Genomic DNA, 19,505 nt, shown 5'->3' with positions numbered 1-19,505 from the left:
CTAGATGAAAATTGTGGTTTTCTTTGACATGAGTGCACATGACTTTTTTATTCGTATTTGGGGAGTGCACTTTGCAATGTTACAAGGCAAATGAAGAAGAAATTTTGTTCTTTGAAGGCCTCCTTTTGAGAAGAAAAACCTCAGAGCTAATCTGCACAACTCTCTCTCCCCCTCCCCACCATTACCACTGCTTTCATCCACAAATACCACATATCCCTTCCAAGAATTTACATCTGAGAGACAAGCCTAAGTATGTCTCTGATTTGAACTACTGCCTGAAAAATCCCACTTCATTTAATCTTCTTTGCATTAAGGTCTTAGTTTCAAATTGTTTGGGTCTTAAATTCTAAGTAATGACAAAGTCTCCATCATTGCCTGCCAACTGAATTCCATTCAAAGCTCGTGAAACATCATATAATGTACAAAAGATTAAGTTGTTAATCTGCTTTTTTCCTCAACTGCCATTCATCTGACAAGTAACATCCTTAGGAAGAAAATCTATTTCCACTGAAAAATGTACAATCTAGTTATCTTTATTCTAATACAGTGCATGTTACCATACCGAAAAATGAGAAATTATTGCCCATAAACATTAGGTTAGATTCCAGTCAAACTACTTGCAAGTTTCTTCCATTTGGTTTCCTCTGTGCATTGTATGAGTCATCAACAGAATGAACTGTCACTTGGACGGGGAAAGAGGAAGGAAGAAAGCACCTGAGTCCAATTAAATAACCTTTCACAAGCTGTTGGGAATGAGAGGTGTTTGGGACTCCATAAACCAAACTCAGCTCATCTTAAGGAAGAAAAAAGAGGATGAGGCAATACTCTGGAAGACTGAAACAGTTATCCAGGAACAAACACAGCTCCAGATAACGGTAGGAGAAGATACAAACACTGCTGGGAAAAAGATAGACAAGGGGGCTGTGTCTACACTGGCTGCCTATTACGGAATAGGCATGCAAATGTAGCACTTTGGAAGAGGCAAATCCGCGGGGGATTTAAATATCCCCCACGGCATTTGCATTTTCATGGCCGCCGCTTTTTTCCGGCTTGGAGATAAGCCGGAGAAAAGCGTCCAGACTGGCGCGATCCTCCGGAATAAAGCCCTATTCCGGAGGATCTCTTATTCCTACTTGGATCCCCCGCGGATTTGCCTCTTCCAAAGTGCTACATTTGCATGCCTATTCCGTAATAGGGGCCAATGTAGACGTAGCCGGGGGGTAAGGTAATATCCTTTTCTTTTGCTGGTGAGACACATACTTTCAAGCTACACTGAACTCTTCCTCAGGTTTGGGAATGGAACTGAGAGTGTCACAGCTACATACAGGATGGAACAGATAGATTAGCACAAGAAGTTAGAACGGGGCTGGGCAATCTGTGGGCCAGATTCGGCCTGACAAGCTGCCAGATCTGGCTTGTGAGAGCCTCAGTTGGCTCTCTGCCTGCCCCGCCCCTGTTCGGCACTCAGTGAAGGCGGCTGCTGTGGGGCCATGTGCGTCTGTGAATGCTGAGAGCCCGGGGGAGGGGGCGAGAGACTTCTCACACTACTCCTGTCCCCAGTAGCTCCCATTGGCTGGTTTCCAGCCAATAGCAGCTTCCTGTTTGTAGGACAGGCAGCATGTGAAGTGTCCCTCTCCCCCTCATCCCTGGGCTTGGCCCCTATAGCTGCTATGAGTACAGGGGCGTGGAAGACAGGGACCCTTGTTAAGGAACCTATTGGGCTGCTGACTGGGAACCACCCAGGTAAAGTCTCCAAGCCAGAGCCTGCCTCTGGCATCCCAGCCCCTCCCTCCTCCAACTCTCTTCTACCCTCCTGTACCCCTATCCCTTGTAACTGAAACCTTCTGTACCCCTGCTTTAGTCCCCGTACACCTTCCCCAGAGACTGCATGCCCTCCTACATCCCCTCCTCAGGTCACACCCCCTCCCAGACCTTGCACTCCAATCCGCTATCCCTGGTCACAGGCCCAATCCCTGCACCCCCTCCTGCACTCCTGCCCCAGACCCTGCACTTCATCCTCCTACACCCCTACCCCCAGCCAGGATCCTCTCCTGCACCCATACCCCCCAGACTCTGCACTCCAATCCCCTGTCCCAGGTCACAACCCAACCCCCTGCACCCCTACTCCAGGTCACACTCCCCTTCTAGACCCTGTACCCCCTTCTGAACCCCAGTTTGCTGCCCCAGGTCATTATCCCCTCCTTCACCCAAACTCCCTCCCAAATCCCATACCCCAATTCCTTACCCCAAGCTCCCTTTTGTACACCACCTCCATCCCAAACCCCCACACCTCCTTCATTAATATAATGGAAGAGTGCACCCTTGACCACTTACCAAAATTTTGGAGTGACCCCCTATCAAAAATTATTGCCTTACATGCCCTGAGTTAGCATGTAGTCTGAAGAATCATTCAAGGTGAAGTGACTTTTAATATCCTTGTAGTCATAGGACAAAACGTGAGCCTTACTGGATGACAGATTGTCGTAATAAGCCATAAATCCAGTCTCTATAGACCATGATTTTTACTGCCTAGAAAACAAGAATTTAAGTTCTCAAGCTCATCTTTTGAAAGTTTTGTGTAGGTTTCCTTGGAGGATATAGACAGATAGGTCAGATATAGAGTGACTACTTTGTGAAAAGTGTTCACCCAGGAAGCCTTTGTCTTCTCATTTTCCAGTGTGAGTTCATTTGAGAGCATAGTGATTGCCTTGTTTCACCCACAGAGCTGATAGGGTACGTCTAGACTACAGGCTTTTGTCGACAGAAGTTTTGTCAACAGATACTGTCGATAAAACTTCTGTTGACAAAGAGCGTCTACACTACATTCAGTTCTGTTGACAAAGCAAGCTGCTTTGTCGACATGGTAGTGTAGACGCAAAGGACAGTTTACATGCAATAACACCTGTCAACAGAAACTCTGTCGACAGAAGGCGTTATGCCTCGTAAAATGAGGTTTACCAGCGTCGACAAAACTGCTGAGTTCTGTCGACGTTATGTCAACAGAACTCAGCGGTAGTGTGAACGCAGGTATAGTTTTGTCGACAAAAGTCCACTTTTGTCGACAAAACTCTGTAGTCTAGACACACCCTTAGTGTGGCAAGTAGTGCATTGGGGGGAGGTATAGCGCATGTTAGGCATGCATAAGATCCACAGATCTTGAAAGGTGGGTTGTGTGGTAGGGATGTTAAATTTCGAATTTCCATCGACTACTTGATTAGTCGATAAGGGGGAGGTGGAACGCTTAATATCCCGTCTGTGCCTCTGCCTTTTAAATATAGTAAGAGCCACCCCGGGGGAACTGTGCCTGCCGCCTGTGGGGAACTGCAGTGCTTGTGCCTTTGAAATATAGCAAGAGCCTCACAGAGCTCCTGCTACATTTCAAATGCAGAGGCACAGCAGCTGGGACCTGGCATGAGTGGAGACTGTTTGAGTCCCTGCTTGAGCCATTTTACCACTGCACTTCTGCCTCGCCCCAGCCCCCCAAAGATGGCGCTGGGGGGAACCACTTTTTAAGCTGGCTTCCCCCAGCAACAGCTCCTACTCCTTCCCTTGCTGGCAGCAAGGGGGGTCGGGGAAGCGACTAGTTGAGTAGTGACTCAACTGCCCGATAAGCCTATCCCTATTGTGTGGGGAGTGTTGGGCATATGAAGTATTATTACATCCTCTCTGGCTCATATTCCTCCCCTTTCCACACTCAACCACCCACCTACACCCACTTTTCTATGTTGTCAGGGTATTGAGACCCACCAGACAATAGCTTGGAGACAGACTTCCCTGTGCTAACCCACAAGGCTCTGACCCTGATCACACTGAAGTCTCCTGAAAGCCTCATTTTAACCATGGCTTTAACTTGACTTGCATAAAAATTCCTGTCATATTCCGCTTTGCCTTAACCTTCATCTACTGATCTGTGTGTATTTTTCTGTCCTGAGCTGCTCTCGGGCTATGTTTCTTGTTGAATGTCTGGAAAGTTCATAGCTCATTAAGGGTGTTATTGTAAAAAATCATTTGTTCTGTGACAAAATATTTCCACTAAACTAACACCCTTAAAATATCAGACAGACACAAGGTTTTCTTTCAGAACATGGGAGTAAACACAGTTTTACTCTACAAAAAAATAATTGATTCTCTGACCAAATGAATACAAGGGTGCAGATTGAATATATTAGTCCGTGCACTAACAATGACCATTTACACCAGGGAAGAGGATACTAAATGTTATCAGACTCGGACAGTAGCAGTAACATCCACTTTGCACAGATGTAAATGATGGCACTGGGGGAAGGCTCTAGAATTCAGGGCCAGAGTGTTTAAACAAATTGTTACATTGCATGAGTAGGGGAGTCCATGGCCTTCTAAAGGATACCCATATGTGGGGCCAAAGTTTGATACCATTACTCTAGTTCAATATATCTTGCTCACTGTGTAGTCTGACTGAAGTGAGTGAGCCAGATCCACTAATTCCTCACTTCCTCACCTGCACCCGTTAGCCAAACAGTTGCCTTAAAGGGACAGCCAAGGATTAACCAATGCTGAAGAGCTCACAGTGAAGGGTAAGGAAGGACTGAGGCAGAAGGGAGCCATTATAGTCATTAGCCAGACCAGGCTTGGGAAAGCAAAAAGGTGATTCACCAGCTATAATGGTGAATATAAGCTCTGCACTGATGGAGGTCTACTGCCTAGCACTCTTTGAGAAGCAAGGTGATAGTGCACCAAATGTCAGAATGTGTGTCTACATGAGCAGATGTATTTGTTGTTGAATAGTTCCTCTTCACTGTGGAACCCAATGAGCCAGATTCTTGGCTGGTGTAAACTGGCCTGAAGAAAACAATGCTGATTTACACCAGCTAATAGTCTGACCAATACCAAATAACTGGCTTTAAGAGGATTGTGCTATTCATGGAGTATTTATGTAAACAATCCAAACTATTTAATTAACTATGAATTAGTGATTTGAAGTAATATTCCTACTGATCAAAAGTATCAGCGGGATAACCGTTTTAGTCTGTAACTTAAAAAACAATGAGTAGTCCTGTGGCACCTTAGAGACCAACATATATATATATATCATGAGAGCTTTTGTGGGCAAAACCCACTTATTCAGATGAGCTGGAAGCCCAACATTACTTTTTATAATGGCTGATATACCTATTAAAACCTAACCAACCCTATAAGGCTAGATATGTCTATTCTTACTAACTTTATCTTGTTTACTTGCATACCACAGAATGATGTGAGTGTGTGAACCAAGATTTGTGTATTTTCCCTTTACAGAGAAAATTTGGCATTCTCCATTTCATAGTTTTGTGAGAACAAGATTAACATTCAGCATTGCTTACAGGAATGTTTTCAGTGGATTGTCATATATGCTATTTACTAACCATTCACCTGAAGGATGTGGGTCTGATACAGCTCTTCATAGCCGTAGGCATGACAGGTGTAATTGCCCATGTGAATAGTTGTTACCTTGGTGATGTAGAGGGAATCATCTTCTCCAAAATCCTATACGTTACCAAAGACAAGAAAGAGGCTTTATTTAGCAAATTTATTTTCCACATCACAGAAGACTAGGCTATCTTTCAGCTTGTTTTGATAGGATCTTAACTGGCAACACAGCCTGAATTTTCTATAGCAAGTTTTAGAGTTCATAAATTGGCATGCGAGAGGAAATAAGCAACAATTTAAGAGTAAGGTCATGCAACTAAAGTAATTCAGTTGAGAGTATGAACTTTCCTGTTTGGTGTTAAAGAAGATGCTTGATGTCTGTAAAAAGATGACAATCTCCAGACATCTATCAGTAGTTTATAGTGGAATTTAATCTCTCTCTACTAAAGTTATAAAGCAATCTCTTACTTCTGGGTGAGTTAAACGTTGTTTTTATCTATGCTTATTACTAACACAACACACCTTGACCTACAGTCTGAATGAGAAAGAACTGAAACTATTTGTCAGCTATCCACAAAGTACCTTATGACAAAAAGAATTTTAAAAACAGGCAAGTTAGACATTAAGAAGAAGAAGAAAAAAAGCATTTCTTTTGAAAAAAAATGTATTTTAATTGGTAATGAGCCTTTTCCCCTAGCTCTCAGCCGCAGCAGCTTTACTTATATTTTCTTCATGTGTAAGTTAAAATGAAAGTTATTCCAAAGAAGTTTAGACTCTCATGCCTTTGTTGCTAGGTTTAGATAACTGGATATTTTCCCCATGTGCTCTGTTTGTCAAGTTATTGCAAGTGATCCCAAACAGGACTGTACTGGGGAATAACATACAAATCTTTTCTCTTTTCATTAGCATTCAGTCTTTTGCTGCTCTCAAATGTTTATACTTTTATGCAAAACCCAGAAGAAAACACTTACAAACCATAGTTAATTAGCTCAAAGAATTTTTTTCCTTAATTAGCTCAATGCATGAAGCATGCTAAATGAAATCCTTTGCATATTTTTACTAGAGAAGGGTAGTGTAATTTCATGCTAGGTAAGAAGAGGAATACATGATAAATACAACCAACTGACTAAATAGACAGGGAAACAAAATGACTCCACTGGTCAAAAACCAAGAATATTTTACCATATTCCAAGTGTGGATGAAGGAAGGAAACAGCACATGCAATATGCACTAGGAAAATCCCTACTGGAAGTTTTATTAGTTATGCCACTCTTTTAAATAATCCCATACAGAATAAAATGCAATCCACCTGGTTTGTTTGATATGTCCTTGAAAACATGCAAATATAGTTAAGGGGCCAAATTCTGAGGCTACGTCTACACTACAAGGTTTTTGTGCAAAAACCTGGGGAGCATCCACACTGCAAATGGGCTCTGGCGCAATTAAATGGTCAGTTAAACAGCAGAACAGAGGGCTTTTTCTGCCATAGGTAAACCTCCTTTTCTGAGGCATAACTGCTTTTAGCGCTACAGCTATTGTGCAAGAAGGCCAGTGTGGATGCTCCAGAAGGAAAAAGCACAGGTGCTCTGATGGCCATTCTGGCTGTGTCTAGACTACATGGCTCCATCGATGGAGCCATGTAGATTAGGGTTGTAGGCAAAGGGAAATGAAGCGGCAATTTAAATAATCGCCGCTTCATTTAAATTTAAATGGCTGCCGCGCTGAGCCAACAAACAGCTAATCAGCTGTTTGTCAACTCAGCACGCTAGTCTGGACGCTCCCCTGCCGACATCAAAGCCCTTTGTCGACCGCCCCATTATTCCTCGTGGGATGAGGTTTACCGGGGCGGTCAACAAAGGGCTTTGATGTCGACCGCGGAGTGTCCAGACTAGTGCGCTGAGCCAACAAACAGCTGATCGGCTGTTTGTCGGCTCAGCATGGCAGCCATTTAAATTTAAATGAAGCGGCGATTATTTAAATTGCCGCTTCATTTCCCTTTGCCCAATAAACAAATCTACATGGCTCCATCGACGGAGCCATGTAGTCTAGACATACCCTCTGTGACCATTCTGTGACCAGCAGTGTGGACGCTCTCTTGCACAAAAGCACATTACTTTTGCGATGTGCTTTGAGGTGTGGACGTGCTCTTGTGCAAAATCTCTAGCGCAAAAGGTTTCTTGTGCAAGAAGCCTGTAGTGTAGACATAGACTGAGTTACATGCTGTGACGGCGCGTTGGGGGTCCCCCGTCTCCTGCACCCCGAAATGGCACAAACAGACTGCAACAGCTGGTGAAATAGAGGAAATTTATTGCCTCTCCAGGATACAGCACAGCGCAGCACAGATGTAATCTGGTCCCCGAGCTGGGCTAGGATGCCTCAGGCCCCCTTGAGATGGGGGGAGACTGGGCCCCTAAACTCCAGCCCCGTTCCCTAGGCTGTCTCCTCCTTGCTCCCAGACAGCCACCAACTAACTAACTCTCTTCCAGCCCTGCCCCCCAGCCAGGGCAGCATTCCACCTTCCTTTGTTCCTCTCCATGGGGTGTGTCTGGCCACTGGTTTGCATAGTGACTCATCCTGTTTTGCTGGGTTGTGGTACCCACGGCAGCCAATGGGGGTTACCCCAGAACCAGCAGCATAGAAACCAGCCAGGTACCCCCACTACGTCACACATGCATCCAACCCTCATCTAAGTTAGAATGGAGGAAATCGGTGTAGACCAAAATGTGTGTCTTTGTTCAGGACTGGTAGAGCTTCCATGGGGAAGGGACAGATGCATCCAGTGCTGTCTGCAAATCTACATGTCTTGAGGTGCTGAGGGAGGCTAAGGATGAGCAATCAGCAGGCTTTACCGCAAGCAATCTCTTTATCCAGATTGTTCCATCCACCGCTACTGGGCAGGTGGGCTCTATCATCCCCCACAGCAGTACTGCCAGCCCCAAATGCTTCAAAAACTGAGTTAGGGCCCTTCCCACTTCCCAATCATGAGACTAGCTTTAAAATAACAAGGGTATTTGTTTGTCTCCTGGTTTATTTGCCTTTATTTTTATTTTTCTTCTGATTTCTGAGGCATTAGGGTGTCCTTACTCCATGATAATTTTTTTTCTCCCAACTATGAGAGTTAGAAATTGATTTTATTTAAAAAAAGGAAGCTGAGATTCCCATTCCTTTCTCTTGATCCCAGCAATTGGGGCTTAAAGAAAAACATTGCTAAATGACCCTTTTTAAATCTTTCTCCCTGAACTACACCATGAGGACAGCCTATTCATCAAGGGCAGACCCTGCATAGGAAGAGGGGTGGCCCTGAACATCTGTTCTTTTTCATATATGTTACAAGATGGAATAAGGTAAGTGCCTGAAGCATGAGTGGACCTAGCCAGTAGAACAAACATGGCCTTTGTCCCAGATCATGCTCATCGATGCCTACAACCCCACAGGCAGCAGAAGTAACTGTGGCATTGGCTACCTCATTTCTGCTAGCATATGAACTACAGTTTTGCCAATGTTCCTTGATAAAGTTGTGTATCGTCTTAATATTTTTTGTCTGTCTGTTCAACCGTCTGGCCCTAAGGGTGAAATCCAAACCCGCAGTGAAGCCAATGGGGCTGCATCTAGACTGGCATGATTTTGCACAATGCGCAAAATCTTGCTGCCTGTCTACACTGGCCACGAGTATTTGCGCAAGAAAAACTGACTTTGTAATGTACAAAATCAGTGGTTCTTGCACAAATACTCTGACGCTCCCGCTCAGGGATAAGCCCTCTTGAGCAAGTATTCTTGCACAAGAGGGCCAGTGGAGACAGCAACATTAATTTCTTGCGCAAGAAAGCCCAATGGCTAAAATGGCCATCGGAGCTTTCTTGAGCAAGAGAGCATCTACACTGGCACGGATGCTTTTGCGCAAAAGCACGTGCCAGTATAGACGCTCTCTTGTGCAAATACTTTTAACGGAAAAACTTTTCCGTTACAAGTATTTGTGCAAAATCATGCCAGTCTAGACACAGCCTGAGAGTTTTGCCATTGACTACAATGGAGACAGAATGTCATCATATGAGTTTAAAATGTTTAGCCTGATCTACTGGAAATAGCAAATGAAGAGTTAGGCCCTGAACTTGAAAAAAGCTACTAAGCATCATTCCCATGAGATTAATCACTTTCCTGTATCATAAATCTGTATTTGGAGGGAAAATGTCCATGATTTCCAAAGTCCTGTCTAACAATATAACATGCAAGATGCAACTCAGCAAACAGGATTGCATGACTCCTGGAAAGTAGGCCAAAACCTGCATTTGTATTGAAGCAAAGATTTGTCTTTGGGCACAGATACACTGGAGAATTTTCAGCACTGCAGCTGTTCCACAGTGAGCGCTGTAACATAGCCACTCTAAGCTGGTGGGACACAGCTCCCTTGTCTGCTTAACCATTCCATCCCCCACAAGTGGCAGAAGCTACGTCCATGGAAGAAGCATGTTGGTGTAACTTATGTCACTGAGGGAGGTGATGTATTCCTATATTATGCCATCATATGCTGTAGTGTAGACATAGCTTTAGGTCAGGATGGGGAAGCTTTGACCTATGTGCTGCATAAGGTTCATCAGGGTTAGCCACTGGCAGCGAAATGGGAGCCGCAAGCAGCCGTGCCTGCAGACACTCGGGTAAACAAACCATCTGGTGGCCTGCCAGTGGCTAATCCTGATGAACTGCATCCAGACAGTGTGCCCGAGATTTCTCACCCCTGCTGAGATGTAAAGTGCAAATTCAGACCACAGTTCTAAAGGACACAAGTCAATCTCTATAAAATGGATTCAAATCCCTCCTTGAAGTCTGGAAGAAAGAAGATTTCAGTACATATCTGTTATCTCTCCCAGCTGAGTGCCTTAACCACAAGGCTAAGAAAAGTCATTCTTTCCTTGGCTCAGTGAAAATTCACAGTTATATAAGGTAGAATAGCTTCAACAGAGGAAAATGGTACGCATCCCAAAATGTATGATAGCCTGGAGGTTTGAGCACTCACCTAGGAAGGAGATGAGCTGAGCTCACAGTCCTTGCTTCCAGAGTGGGAAATTAAACCTTTGTCCCCCGGAATTACTGGCAGGAATCCTAAGCTCTTGTGTAAAGGTTGTAAGGATACACCAAATATTTTTTGTTTTTTCAGATTGCTGGCTAAACCAGAAATCAACCATTCATCAGCTTTCAGCAGCAACAATGTTAAAAAAATTGTATCAGATATGCAAACCACATATTATACAGGATATTTAACATTTTTGAATGCTAATAATAAATGCAGATCAGATTGAATTTCGCTCCATAAAAGTAAGATGGCTACTTTTATGGAATGATTTATAAGGTGTTATAGAAAAACAAAACAATAAAACCTTTCTTTTAAGTGATGTTTACTTATAGATGTTGCTGAATAATGTGTTAAATGCTTGGTTGGTGCTCTGTAATTGTCTTTTTATGGATGATTTATTTTCCCTGATGCATACAGATGTATTAGTACAAGGAAAGATCCTTCCAAAAACAAACAGATGGAAGAGTGTACTGCTAATCCTTTCCACTAATACTTTTTTCCTCTAAAGAAAAGCTTTTTTCTTACGAATTGCTTGACTTTTTAAAAACTATTCTCTGTTTCTTAATAAAAAAGGTTATCAAATACAATTGAGATAATACCATATTTAATGTCAAACATAGATCCCATGGTAATATTTGCTATTTCTAGGCAGCTGTGCATTTACAGTCAATCCCCAGGACCGAAGATAAAAGCATTGCCTAGAATGACCTATATCAAAACCTGGGATTATTACATTCTATCCCAATCCTCTATATTGTCTTCAGAAAGAATATTCTATTTTATAACTTTAATGACTTTTTTCTCCTTTTGCATCTTTTAGTTTCCTTTGCTTCTCTATATGGACCATATTAGTTAGTACATCAGGATTTTACATTTATGTATATACATTGTAACAATCTGGGAAATAGCTGTGTGATTTATGAATATGCTGCATACCTCTGTGTGTTTACGAAGAGTTATTTGCTATGGAGTTGGAGCCAAAGAAGTTGTTACAGGAGCAAAGAAAGAAAGGTTAAAAAAAAGGCCAAATAAGGGGCATCCTAACAAACACTTTAACCCAACAACAGGCTTATAGTCATGAAACTGTGATTCCTTAGCCCCAAATCTGTTGACACAGCTAAGAAGAGAGAGATCAACGGAACTAAGTCATTACAGGACACCAACCTAGAAAAGGATGGGGGTTTGAGTGTGCTAAAAAGTCTGCTCAGGGAGCATCACTGAGCACGAACATGACCACTAGTACCGAATTGGCCAGGACAGTCCTGAACACAGAGTTCTAGACCCAGACCCAGGCTGAATTAATCCACACTAGTCTGAGGCACTTCTTGTTGCGGGAAGGGGTGTGTGAGAGGTACATCTTGTTCCTCCCCTGCCCCGCCTCTTCCCCTGAGGCCCCAACCCTGACCAGTCCAGAAGCCAAAGCTAGGCAGTACTAAGAGCCACTAAGGGAGCCAGGCTGATGTGGGGAGCTCTATGCTGCTCTCGGGGCCCCCAATGCCTACCTATATGGCAGGTAGCATGTCAGGGCTCCCCACAAAGGGACAGGTTCACTGCCTGGCCCTTACCACAACCTGGCTCTGAAATCCAACTCGGCCAGGGGGTGAGATCTTAGGGGAAACAGGAGGAGGAGTAATGGCAGAGCTTCAGTGGAGGAGAGGGTTAGGTATTCCTGGGGAAAGAGGAGGAACAAGGGATAGGGCCTCAGAAGAAGAGGAGGAGCCACAGAGGGATGGGGTCCTGCATATGTTCTGCTTTTGTCTTTTGAAAAAAGTGCACACAGCTTGCAAGGAAATATTGCAGACACCAGCCTGCAAGCAGAATAGTTTGTGTCTCTCAGCTAGACATGGAGTCTAGCTGACTTGAGAGGAATTTATAGAAGCTGTTAGGAAAGATTTTAAGTGTAACTAAGACCCATATATAGTGATTGCTTATTGTTTTGACCCTTTGCTCAATGTGCTTTGGGATGAATACAGAATGCTTTGCTCTGATGACAGTTTTTTTGTGTCACTTTAATCAGCTCACAGGTTAAAGGGCCCTGCAGTGAAAGGATTTACAGATGCATAACACTATTGGCCTGTTGCATTAATGTGGTTGAGAAACAGAGGGATTACCTCCTAGTGAGCCAGTCTAAGAGTGTCTGAACTACATGGTTCCAATAATGTGGTACAAGAAACCATGTACCTAAAAGGGAATTAGGTGCCATTTGCCCTAGAAATGCAACATGCATATATGCTTGCATATGCACACATACCTACTCTCTCAGAAGATTATATAGATTGCAAAGCCAAACACTGAAAGTTAGGTAATGCCAGAATTAAGGTTGCCTTGTATGTGGTATAATCTAATAATCTCTTAATAAAACAATGTTAAATGTTCTAGTAAAAATCTTTATTTTTCAGTAGGTTCATGACTGATAAAATCAAGCAGTGACAGATAGCAAACTGCCTTATTCTACAGCCTTTCCCCACTCTTTGAAATAAAAAATGCTGTATTCTTTAGGGACTAACATTTACATTTTGCAGTTACCCTTCAAATAAAGAATTGATCATTCAATCTCTAAATACGTTCAAACTTTGCAAAATTAAAAGCTAGTGTTTTATACTTATCAGAGCCTGGTCTTTTGCTGAGCAATCTTAAAAAGTCATTACCACACACAGCCAGTTTTAAAACAAAACTACTCTAGACAAATGACACATGCCTTCTCTGTATTTCATATCTCTCCCACCTGTACAGATTACTAACATACTGATCTTGCTAAAAAAATGTTTTTTTTATGTTTATCTAGCCTACTCTTCCTTCCTAATATAGTATATTCATTTGCAGCACAAGCTGCTAAAATTCTGAAACACCTTAAACACAATTAAAGATATGTAAAATTTTGTTGGTAAATCCATTTCACATTTTGCCTCAGGTGAAATAATTTCATTCACAATCCAATGAGATGAAGAGAAAGAGAATGAGACTCACTGGGCTCAATTTCCACCATTTCCACAATTTCCACAACTCTCAGCTTGTGTACCTATGAGCAGGCGGAGAAAGGTTCAAGAGTCATTGACGTATTTCTGACTTCCAGTTCTGGAGACAGTTTTCATCCCATGGTAAATACATATTAGAATAGTCTTGTGGCTTGTGTAAGGTAGGCATGCTTCTTACATTGAGGTGGGAGGACTGGATGGCAGAAGAACAGTTGTGAAGAACCTTTCTTAGATTCTACACAACCTAGAGTTGATGTAAATGGTTCTTTAAGGTAGCTTTGAGGTCCATTTGAACTGACAGAGTGATACAAAGGGCAATGAGCACATGGTAGGATCCGGTGTATTTTATAGAATGATTTTGTAATGGGTTAAGCAAAAATAGTTTGGCTTTACAACACAAAGAGGAAGAAATAATGGAAAAAAATACAGCTCAGTGCCGTAAGTGAAAGCATTCTCTCCATATGGGGGGCTTAATTCTCTTTGGGCCAAGACCAGCTCATTTTTAATTTTCAAAGCCTATGTATCTGATTTTTTGAACAAATATTCTAAGTATGTACAAAGTGGGTATTTAAAATAAGCAAATATCTAGGTAGAAAGCTAACAGCTAATCTGCTTAGTTTTTCATAGCATCATCATGTGCAAATAAGATGTTTTAATGATATTTGAAAACTTGACTACAGCATCCTAGTGACAACCATTAAACCTTCATGTAACAACAAAGAAGTAGGTTTATAGCCTCTTCAGATTGCAGCCTCTGGAGGGTGGTATGCCAAGAGATGCTGTTTGAGACACTAGGACGATGATAATTCTGTTTCTTTGAAAGTTTCAAGGTTTTAAAATCTGGTTTTGTTCCACATTGAAATGAAACCAAAACAACTTGAATGTTTTCACAAAAATGGAATTGTGACAAAATGGCTGTTTTTAGATCAGAACCTGTGCTTCTGAATTTGGGAAGAGAGGTGGAAGGAGTGGGGGGAGTCTGATGGTTAGGGGCACTGGCATGTGGGCGTTCAAATCCCTGCCCTGCCTGATTCAGAAAAGATCCCAGATCACTTAGTGAGGCAGAGGAGCATTTGGCTATAAGATAGCAATACATACTTTAGCAGGTCCGATGTGTCTACCAGCAGAGGGTAGTGGTGATCTCTTGCGCATACACACATTGTGTGAACAGATAAAAGATGCACATCATGTACTATTATAATTATGTATCGAATAGCATTAGTGCTCCAGGTGCCGAACAAACCTCTCAAAAACTCCTGGTTCTTTTGCCTAGGCCTCTCATTTTGAGACATATCACTAACTTTTGTTCCCACGGCTGCCTCCCACATACATTTGGTGTCTCCTTGCTTTTATTACTGACAATTATGTAAATCGGAAATAAAAATCCTACAGCTGAGTTATTTACACTAAAGCAGGGCTGGGGGACTCTCTGGCATATCAGTGTTTGCTGGCAGGTGGCCAGATGGTTTGTTTACCTGTGCATCTGCAGGCATGGCCTCTCGCAGCTCCCAAGCCATTGTTAACCAAGCCATTGGGACCCGTGGGACTCCGTGCCAGTGGGAGCCTGGGTAAACAAACTGTCTGGCAGCCCACCACTGGCTAACCATGTGCAGTTCATGGGCCAGAGTTTCCCCATGCTGGCACAGCAATTTTCAGATTAATTTGCATGCATAATCATAGGAATGTGCAGCTGGAAGGTAACTTGAGAAGTCATCAGCTCTGGCCTTTGCACTGAGGAAGACCTAGCCCTTCCCTGATAAGTGCGTGTCCAACCTGTTCTTCAAAACCTCCAGAAATGGGGATTCCACAACCTCCCTTGAAAGATTATTCCAGGGTTTAACTACCCATAGAGTTTTCTTTCCTCCCTAATATCTCTTCTAAATTTCCCTTGTTGAAGATTAAGCCTCTTGCCAGACCTTTATAATTTTTGTATGGCCTTCATTTGGGCTCCTTCTCACACACTCTGGGTACATCTACACTGCAAAGCTATTTCGGATTACTGGAGGTACCCCAAAATAGACACCGTGTCCAAGGAACGCGTCCGCTATTTCGAATTATTTAAATAATTTTCGAAATAACAGATGCACTATTTCGGCATCCCTATAAACCTCATTCTACAGAAATAAGGGATATCTCGAACTAGTGCTTTATTTCAAAATTTGGCACCATGTGGATGCGCCAAATTTTGAAATAGCCTATTTCAAAATAAAATGCAAATAAGATAACGCAATTTGCTTAGCACAAATTGCGTATCTTATTCAATTTTAGAGTGCAGTCTAGACATGCCCTGTGAGATGTGAGCCTTGGTGAGGTGAGAGGTATACCTTCACCAAACTATGCCATCATTGTATTTATCCTTAGCATACTGTGGCTTAGCCTTACAGCAGAGAAGAATTTTATCCACATCTTTCTTTGGGGGTTGTTGGTGAAATTTGTCATGAGACAAGTGAATTAAAGATGGATTTGGATGGGGTCTGGGTGATCACTTTGACATAGTCAGTTCTACCTGTGTCATTGCCCCTTTGCAAAAGGAACCGCAGTGACTCTTCTTTGAAAAGGGGTGGGAATAGAGGACTGGCCTCATATTGGGGTTATGTAGTATATGGGCCACTGCCCTGCTCAAAATTCTTATGTGATGCGCAAGGTATGGTGGGCTAAAAGAAAAGGCTAGGATTAGGAACATGTATTACTATCGGATTTCCCTCAGCAGGGGCAGCTTTAGTAGAATATAGTGCTGCTTCGGGCATTTGGAATAGCTCTGCAGACCCATGGGTAGAACCTTCTGCCTTCCTCCTGTACATTTAACTAAGGCCTGGTCTGGCACTTTATGTCAGGCTAAGGCAGGGGTGGGCAATAATTTTTGACCTGGACCACTTCAGAAATTTTTGAGTGACCCTGGCCAACCAAGGAAGGGATGGGGCCTCAGGCAGAAGGGGTGGGGCCAATACATTTCCGTGCTCCCCTCCTGGAAATCCTAATTGGTTTGGGGCTGGGGGAACACACAAAATCTTTGCCCCCCACAGAGAGAACCACCAACTGTTCTAAAAGGTTGGTGGTTCCCTCTAAGTACCTGTGCCCTTGGCGGTGGGAGGAGACTTCTCGTGCTCCTCCTGCTGCTCCCAGGTCAGCTAGGGCCTTGGAAGGGAAGTACATGAAGTCTCTCACTCCCTGCCCTCGCCCAGCAAGGGAGTGCCGGGCTTAGTGTCAACCACCAGCTGAGCAGCAACTGACGGTTGACTTTAAGTGTGAGCCCCTTGCAGGGTAGGCCCAGACTTCACATGTCCCTCTGCCCACAAGCCCTGACTGGCCTCGGGGCAGGGTGAGCATGTGAAGTCTTCTCCCACCCTGCCACCATCCTGCAAGGAGCGTGTGGTGCTTAGAAGCACCATGCCCCTTGCAGGGGGTGGGGAGGAGCTTGGGGATGAGGGGAGAACATGAAGTCTCCTCCCACCCTGCCAGAAGCATGTGGCATCTAAGCACTGCACACTCCTTGCAGGGCATGAAGAGACTTTGCGGGCTTCCCCCCACTCCCAGACTCTGATTGGCCAGGGGGTGGAGGGAGTGACTGGACCTCCACGGGCCGGATCGACTTGCCTGGCAGGGAGGATCCAGCCTGCAGAGGCCCTTTACCATCCATCAAGGACGATAAAGTCATTGAGGAGAAACTAAATGATTTCTTTGCTTCAGTCTTCATGGCTGAGGAAGTTGGGGAGATTCCTGAATCTGCACCGTCCTTTGTGGGTGATGAATCTGAGGAACTGTCCCGGACTGAAGTGTCATTAGAGGAGGTTTTGGAACAAATAGAAAAACTTAATGTTAACAAATCTCCGGGACTGGATGGCATTCATCCAAGGGTTCTAAAAGAACTCAAATGGGAAATTGCTGAGCTATTATCTGTGGTTTGTAACCTATCCTTTAAATCGGCTTCCGTACCTAATGACTGGAAGGTAGCCAACGTGAAACCAATATTTAAAAAGGGCTGTAGAGGCGATCCTGGCAATTACAGACCGGTAAATCTAACTTCAGTACCGGGCAAATTAGTCGAAACAATAGTAAAGAATAAAATTGTGAAGCATGTAGAAGAACATAATTTGTTGGACAAAAGTCAACATGGTTTCTGTAAAGGGAAATCCTGTTTTACTAATCTGTTAGAGTTCTTTGAAGGGATTAACAAACATGCAGACAAGGGGGATCCAGTAGATATAGTATACTTGGATTTCCAGAAAGCCTTTGACAAGGTCCCTCACCAAAGGCTCTTGTTTAAATTACATGGCCATGGGATAAGAGGGAAGGTCCTTTCTTGGATTGAGAACTGGTTAAAAGACAGGAAACAAAGGGTAGGAATAAATGGTAAATTTTCAGATTGGAGAGGGGTAACTAATGGTGTCCCCCAAGGGTCAGTCCTGGGACCAATCCTTTTCAACTTATTCATAAATGATCTGGAGAAAGGGGTAAGCAGTGAGGTGGTAAAGTTTGCGGATGATACAAAACTGTTTAGGATAGTCAAGACAGAAGCAGACTGTGAGGGACTCCAAGAAGATCTCACCAAACTGAGTGATTGGGCAACAAAATGGCAAATGAAATTTAATGTGGATAAGTGTAAAGTAATGCACATTGGGAAAAATAACCCCAACTATACGTACAGAATGATGGGGGCTAATTTGGCTATGACAAATCAGGAAAGAGATCTTGAAGTTATTGTGGACAGTTCTCTGAAAACTTCCACGCAGTGTGCAGCAGCGGTCAAAAAGGCTAATAGGATGCTAGGAATTATTAGGAAAGGGATAGAAAATAAGACCCAGAATATCTTACTGCCACTGTATAAAACTATGGTACGCTCACATCTTGAATACTGTGTACAGATGTGGTCTCCTCACCTCAAAAAAGATATTTTGGCCTTGGAAAGGGTTCAGAAAAGGGCAACTAAAATGATTAGGGGTTTGGAACGGGTCCCATATGAGGAGAGGTTAAAGTGACTGGGACTTTTCAGTTTAGAAAAGAGGAGACTGAGGGGGGATATGATAGAGGTTTATAAAATCATGAGTGGTGTGGAGAGGGCCGATAAAGAAAAGTTATTTATTAGTTCCCTAAATAGAAGAACTAGAGGACACCAAATGAAATTAATGGGTAGCAGGTTTAAAACTAATCAAAGAAAGTTCTTCTTCACACAGCATGTAGTCAACCTGTGGAACTCCTTGCCAGAGGAGGCTGTGAAGTCTAGGACTATAACAGAGTTTAAAGAGAAGCTAGATAACTTCATGGAGGTTAGGTCCATAAAAGGCTATTAGCCAGGGGATAAAATGGTGTCCCTGGCCTCTGTCTGTCAGAGGCTGGAGAGGGATGGCAGGAGACAAATTGCTTGATCATTGTCTTTGGTCCACCCTCTCTGGGGCACCTGGTGCTGGCCACTGTCGGCAGACAGGCTACTGGGCTAGATGGACCTTTGGTCTGACCCAGTACGGCCGTTATTATGTTCTTATGTTCACCCCTGGGCTAAGGTAACAAGGAGGCAAAGGAAACTCCAAGTTACAAATGCAGCTCTGAATTCTGAACACTCCCAAGTTTAGTCTTTGCTGCTTGGGCCAACTGTAAAGATTTGTACACTTTCCATCAGGGTCTGAATCTTACATCCATCCAATTTCAGAGGAGCTTAGATCCAAGAGTTTGGTTTAGGCCCAACTCTACTTATAATGCTTATGTCTGAAAACGGCTGTGTCATTTATAAATGCTTCTTCCTGTTGCCTTAGGGTATGTCCACATTAAAGCGTTATTTTGAAATATCTTATTTCACAATGGTTAATTTGAAATAAGTTATTTTGAAATAATGCCATCCGGGAGGTCTATTCGGGCCAGGGGGCTGTCAGTATCCAGGTGGCCCTGCAGGAGATCTTTCACCATGAGGAGAACTAAGAGCCTCCCTGGTCTGCTCCACTGGGGACTTGTGCCTCATTCCTCCTTCATGTCCTTCCACTTACCCCTCTCTAACCCCCCCCCCTTCCTGATGTCAAATAAAATACACATATTTTCATGAACACAAATTCTCTTTATTTAACAAAACTGGGGGGGAGAGGGGAATT

The 19,505-nt window shown here is 43.4% G+C and overlaps 1 protein-coding gene across 1 annotated transcript in view; it reads right to left on the bottom strand.

Annotated features, from left to right (window-relative positions):
• FSTL4 (follistatin like 4) overlaps nt 1–19,505 on the bottom strand; it is a 570,524-nt gene that overhangs the window by 43,683 nt on the left and 507,336 nt on the right. The window contains exon 8 of the mRNA XM_089769489.1: nt 5,382–5,502. Within this exon, the coding sequence (XP_089625615.1) occupies nt 5,382–5,502 (121 nt within the window). The remainder of the gene's footprint in view (nt 1–5,381; nt 5,503–19,505) is intronic.

Source organism: Pelodiscus sinensis, chromosome 16 (genome assembly GCF_052426305.1).
Source record: "Pelodiscus sinensis isolate ZL-2025 chromosome 16, ASM5242630v1, whole genome shotgun sequence".
NCBI classification, from domain to species: Eukaryota; Metazoa; Chordata; order Testudines; family Trionychidae; genus Pelodiscus; species Pelodiscus sinensis.
This window is presented reverse-complemented; position numbering and strand designations above follow the sequence as displayed.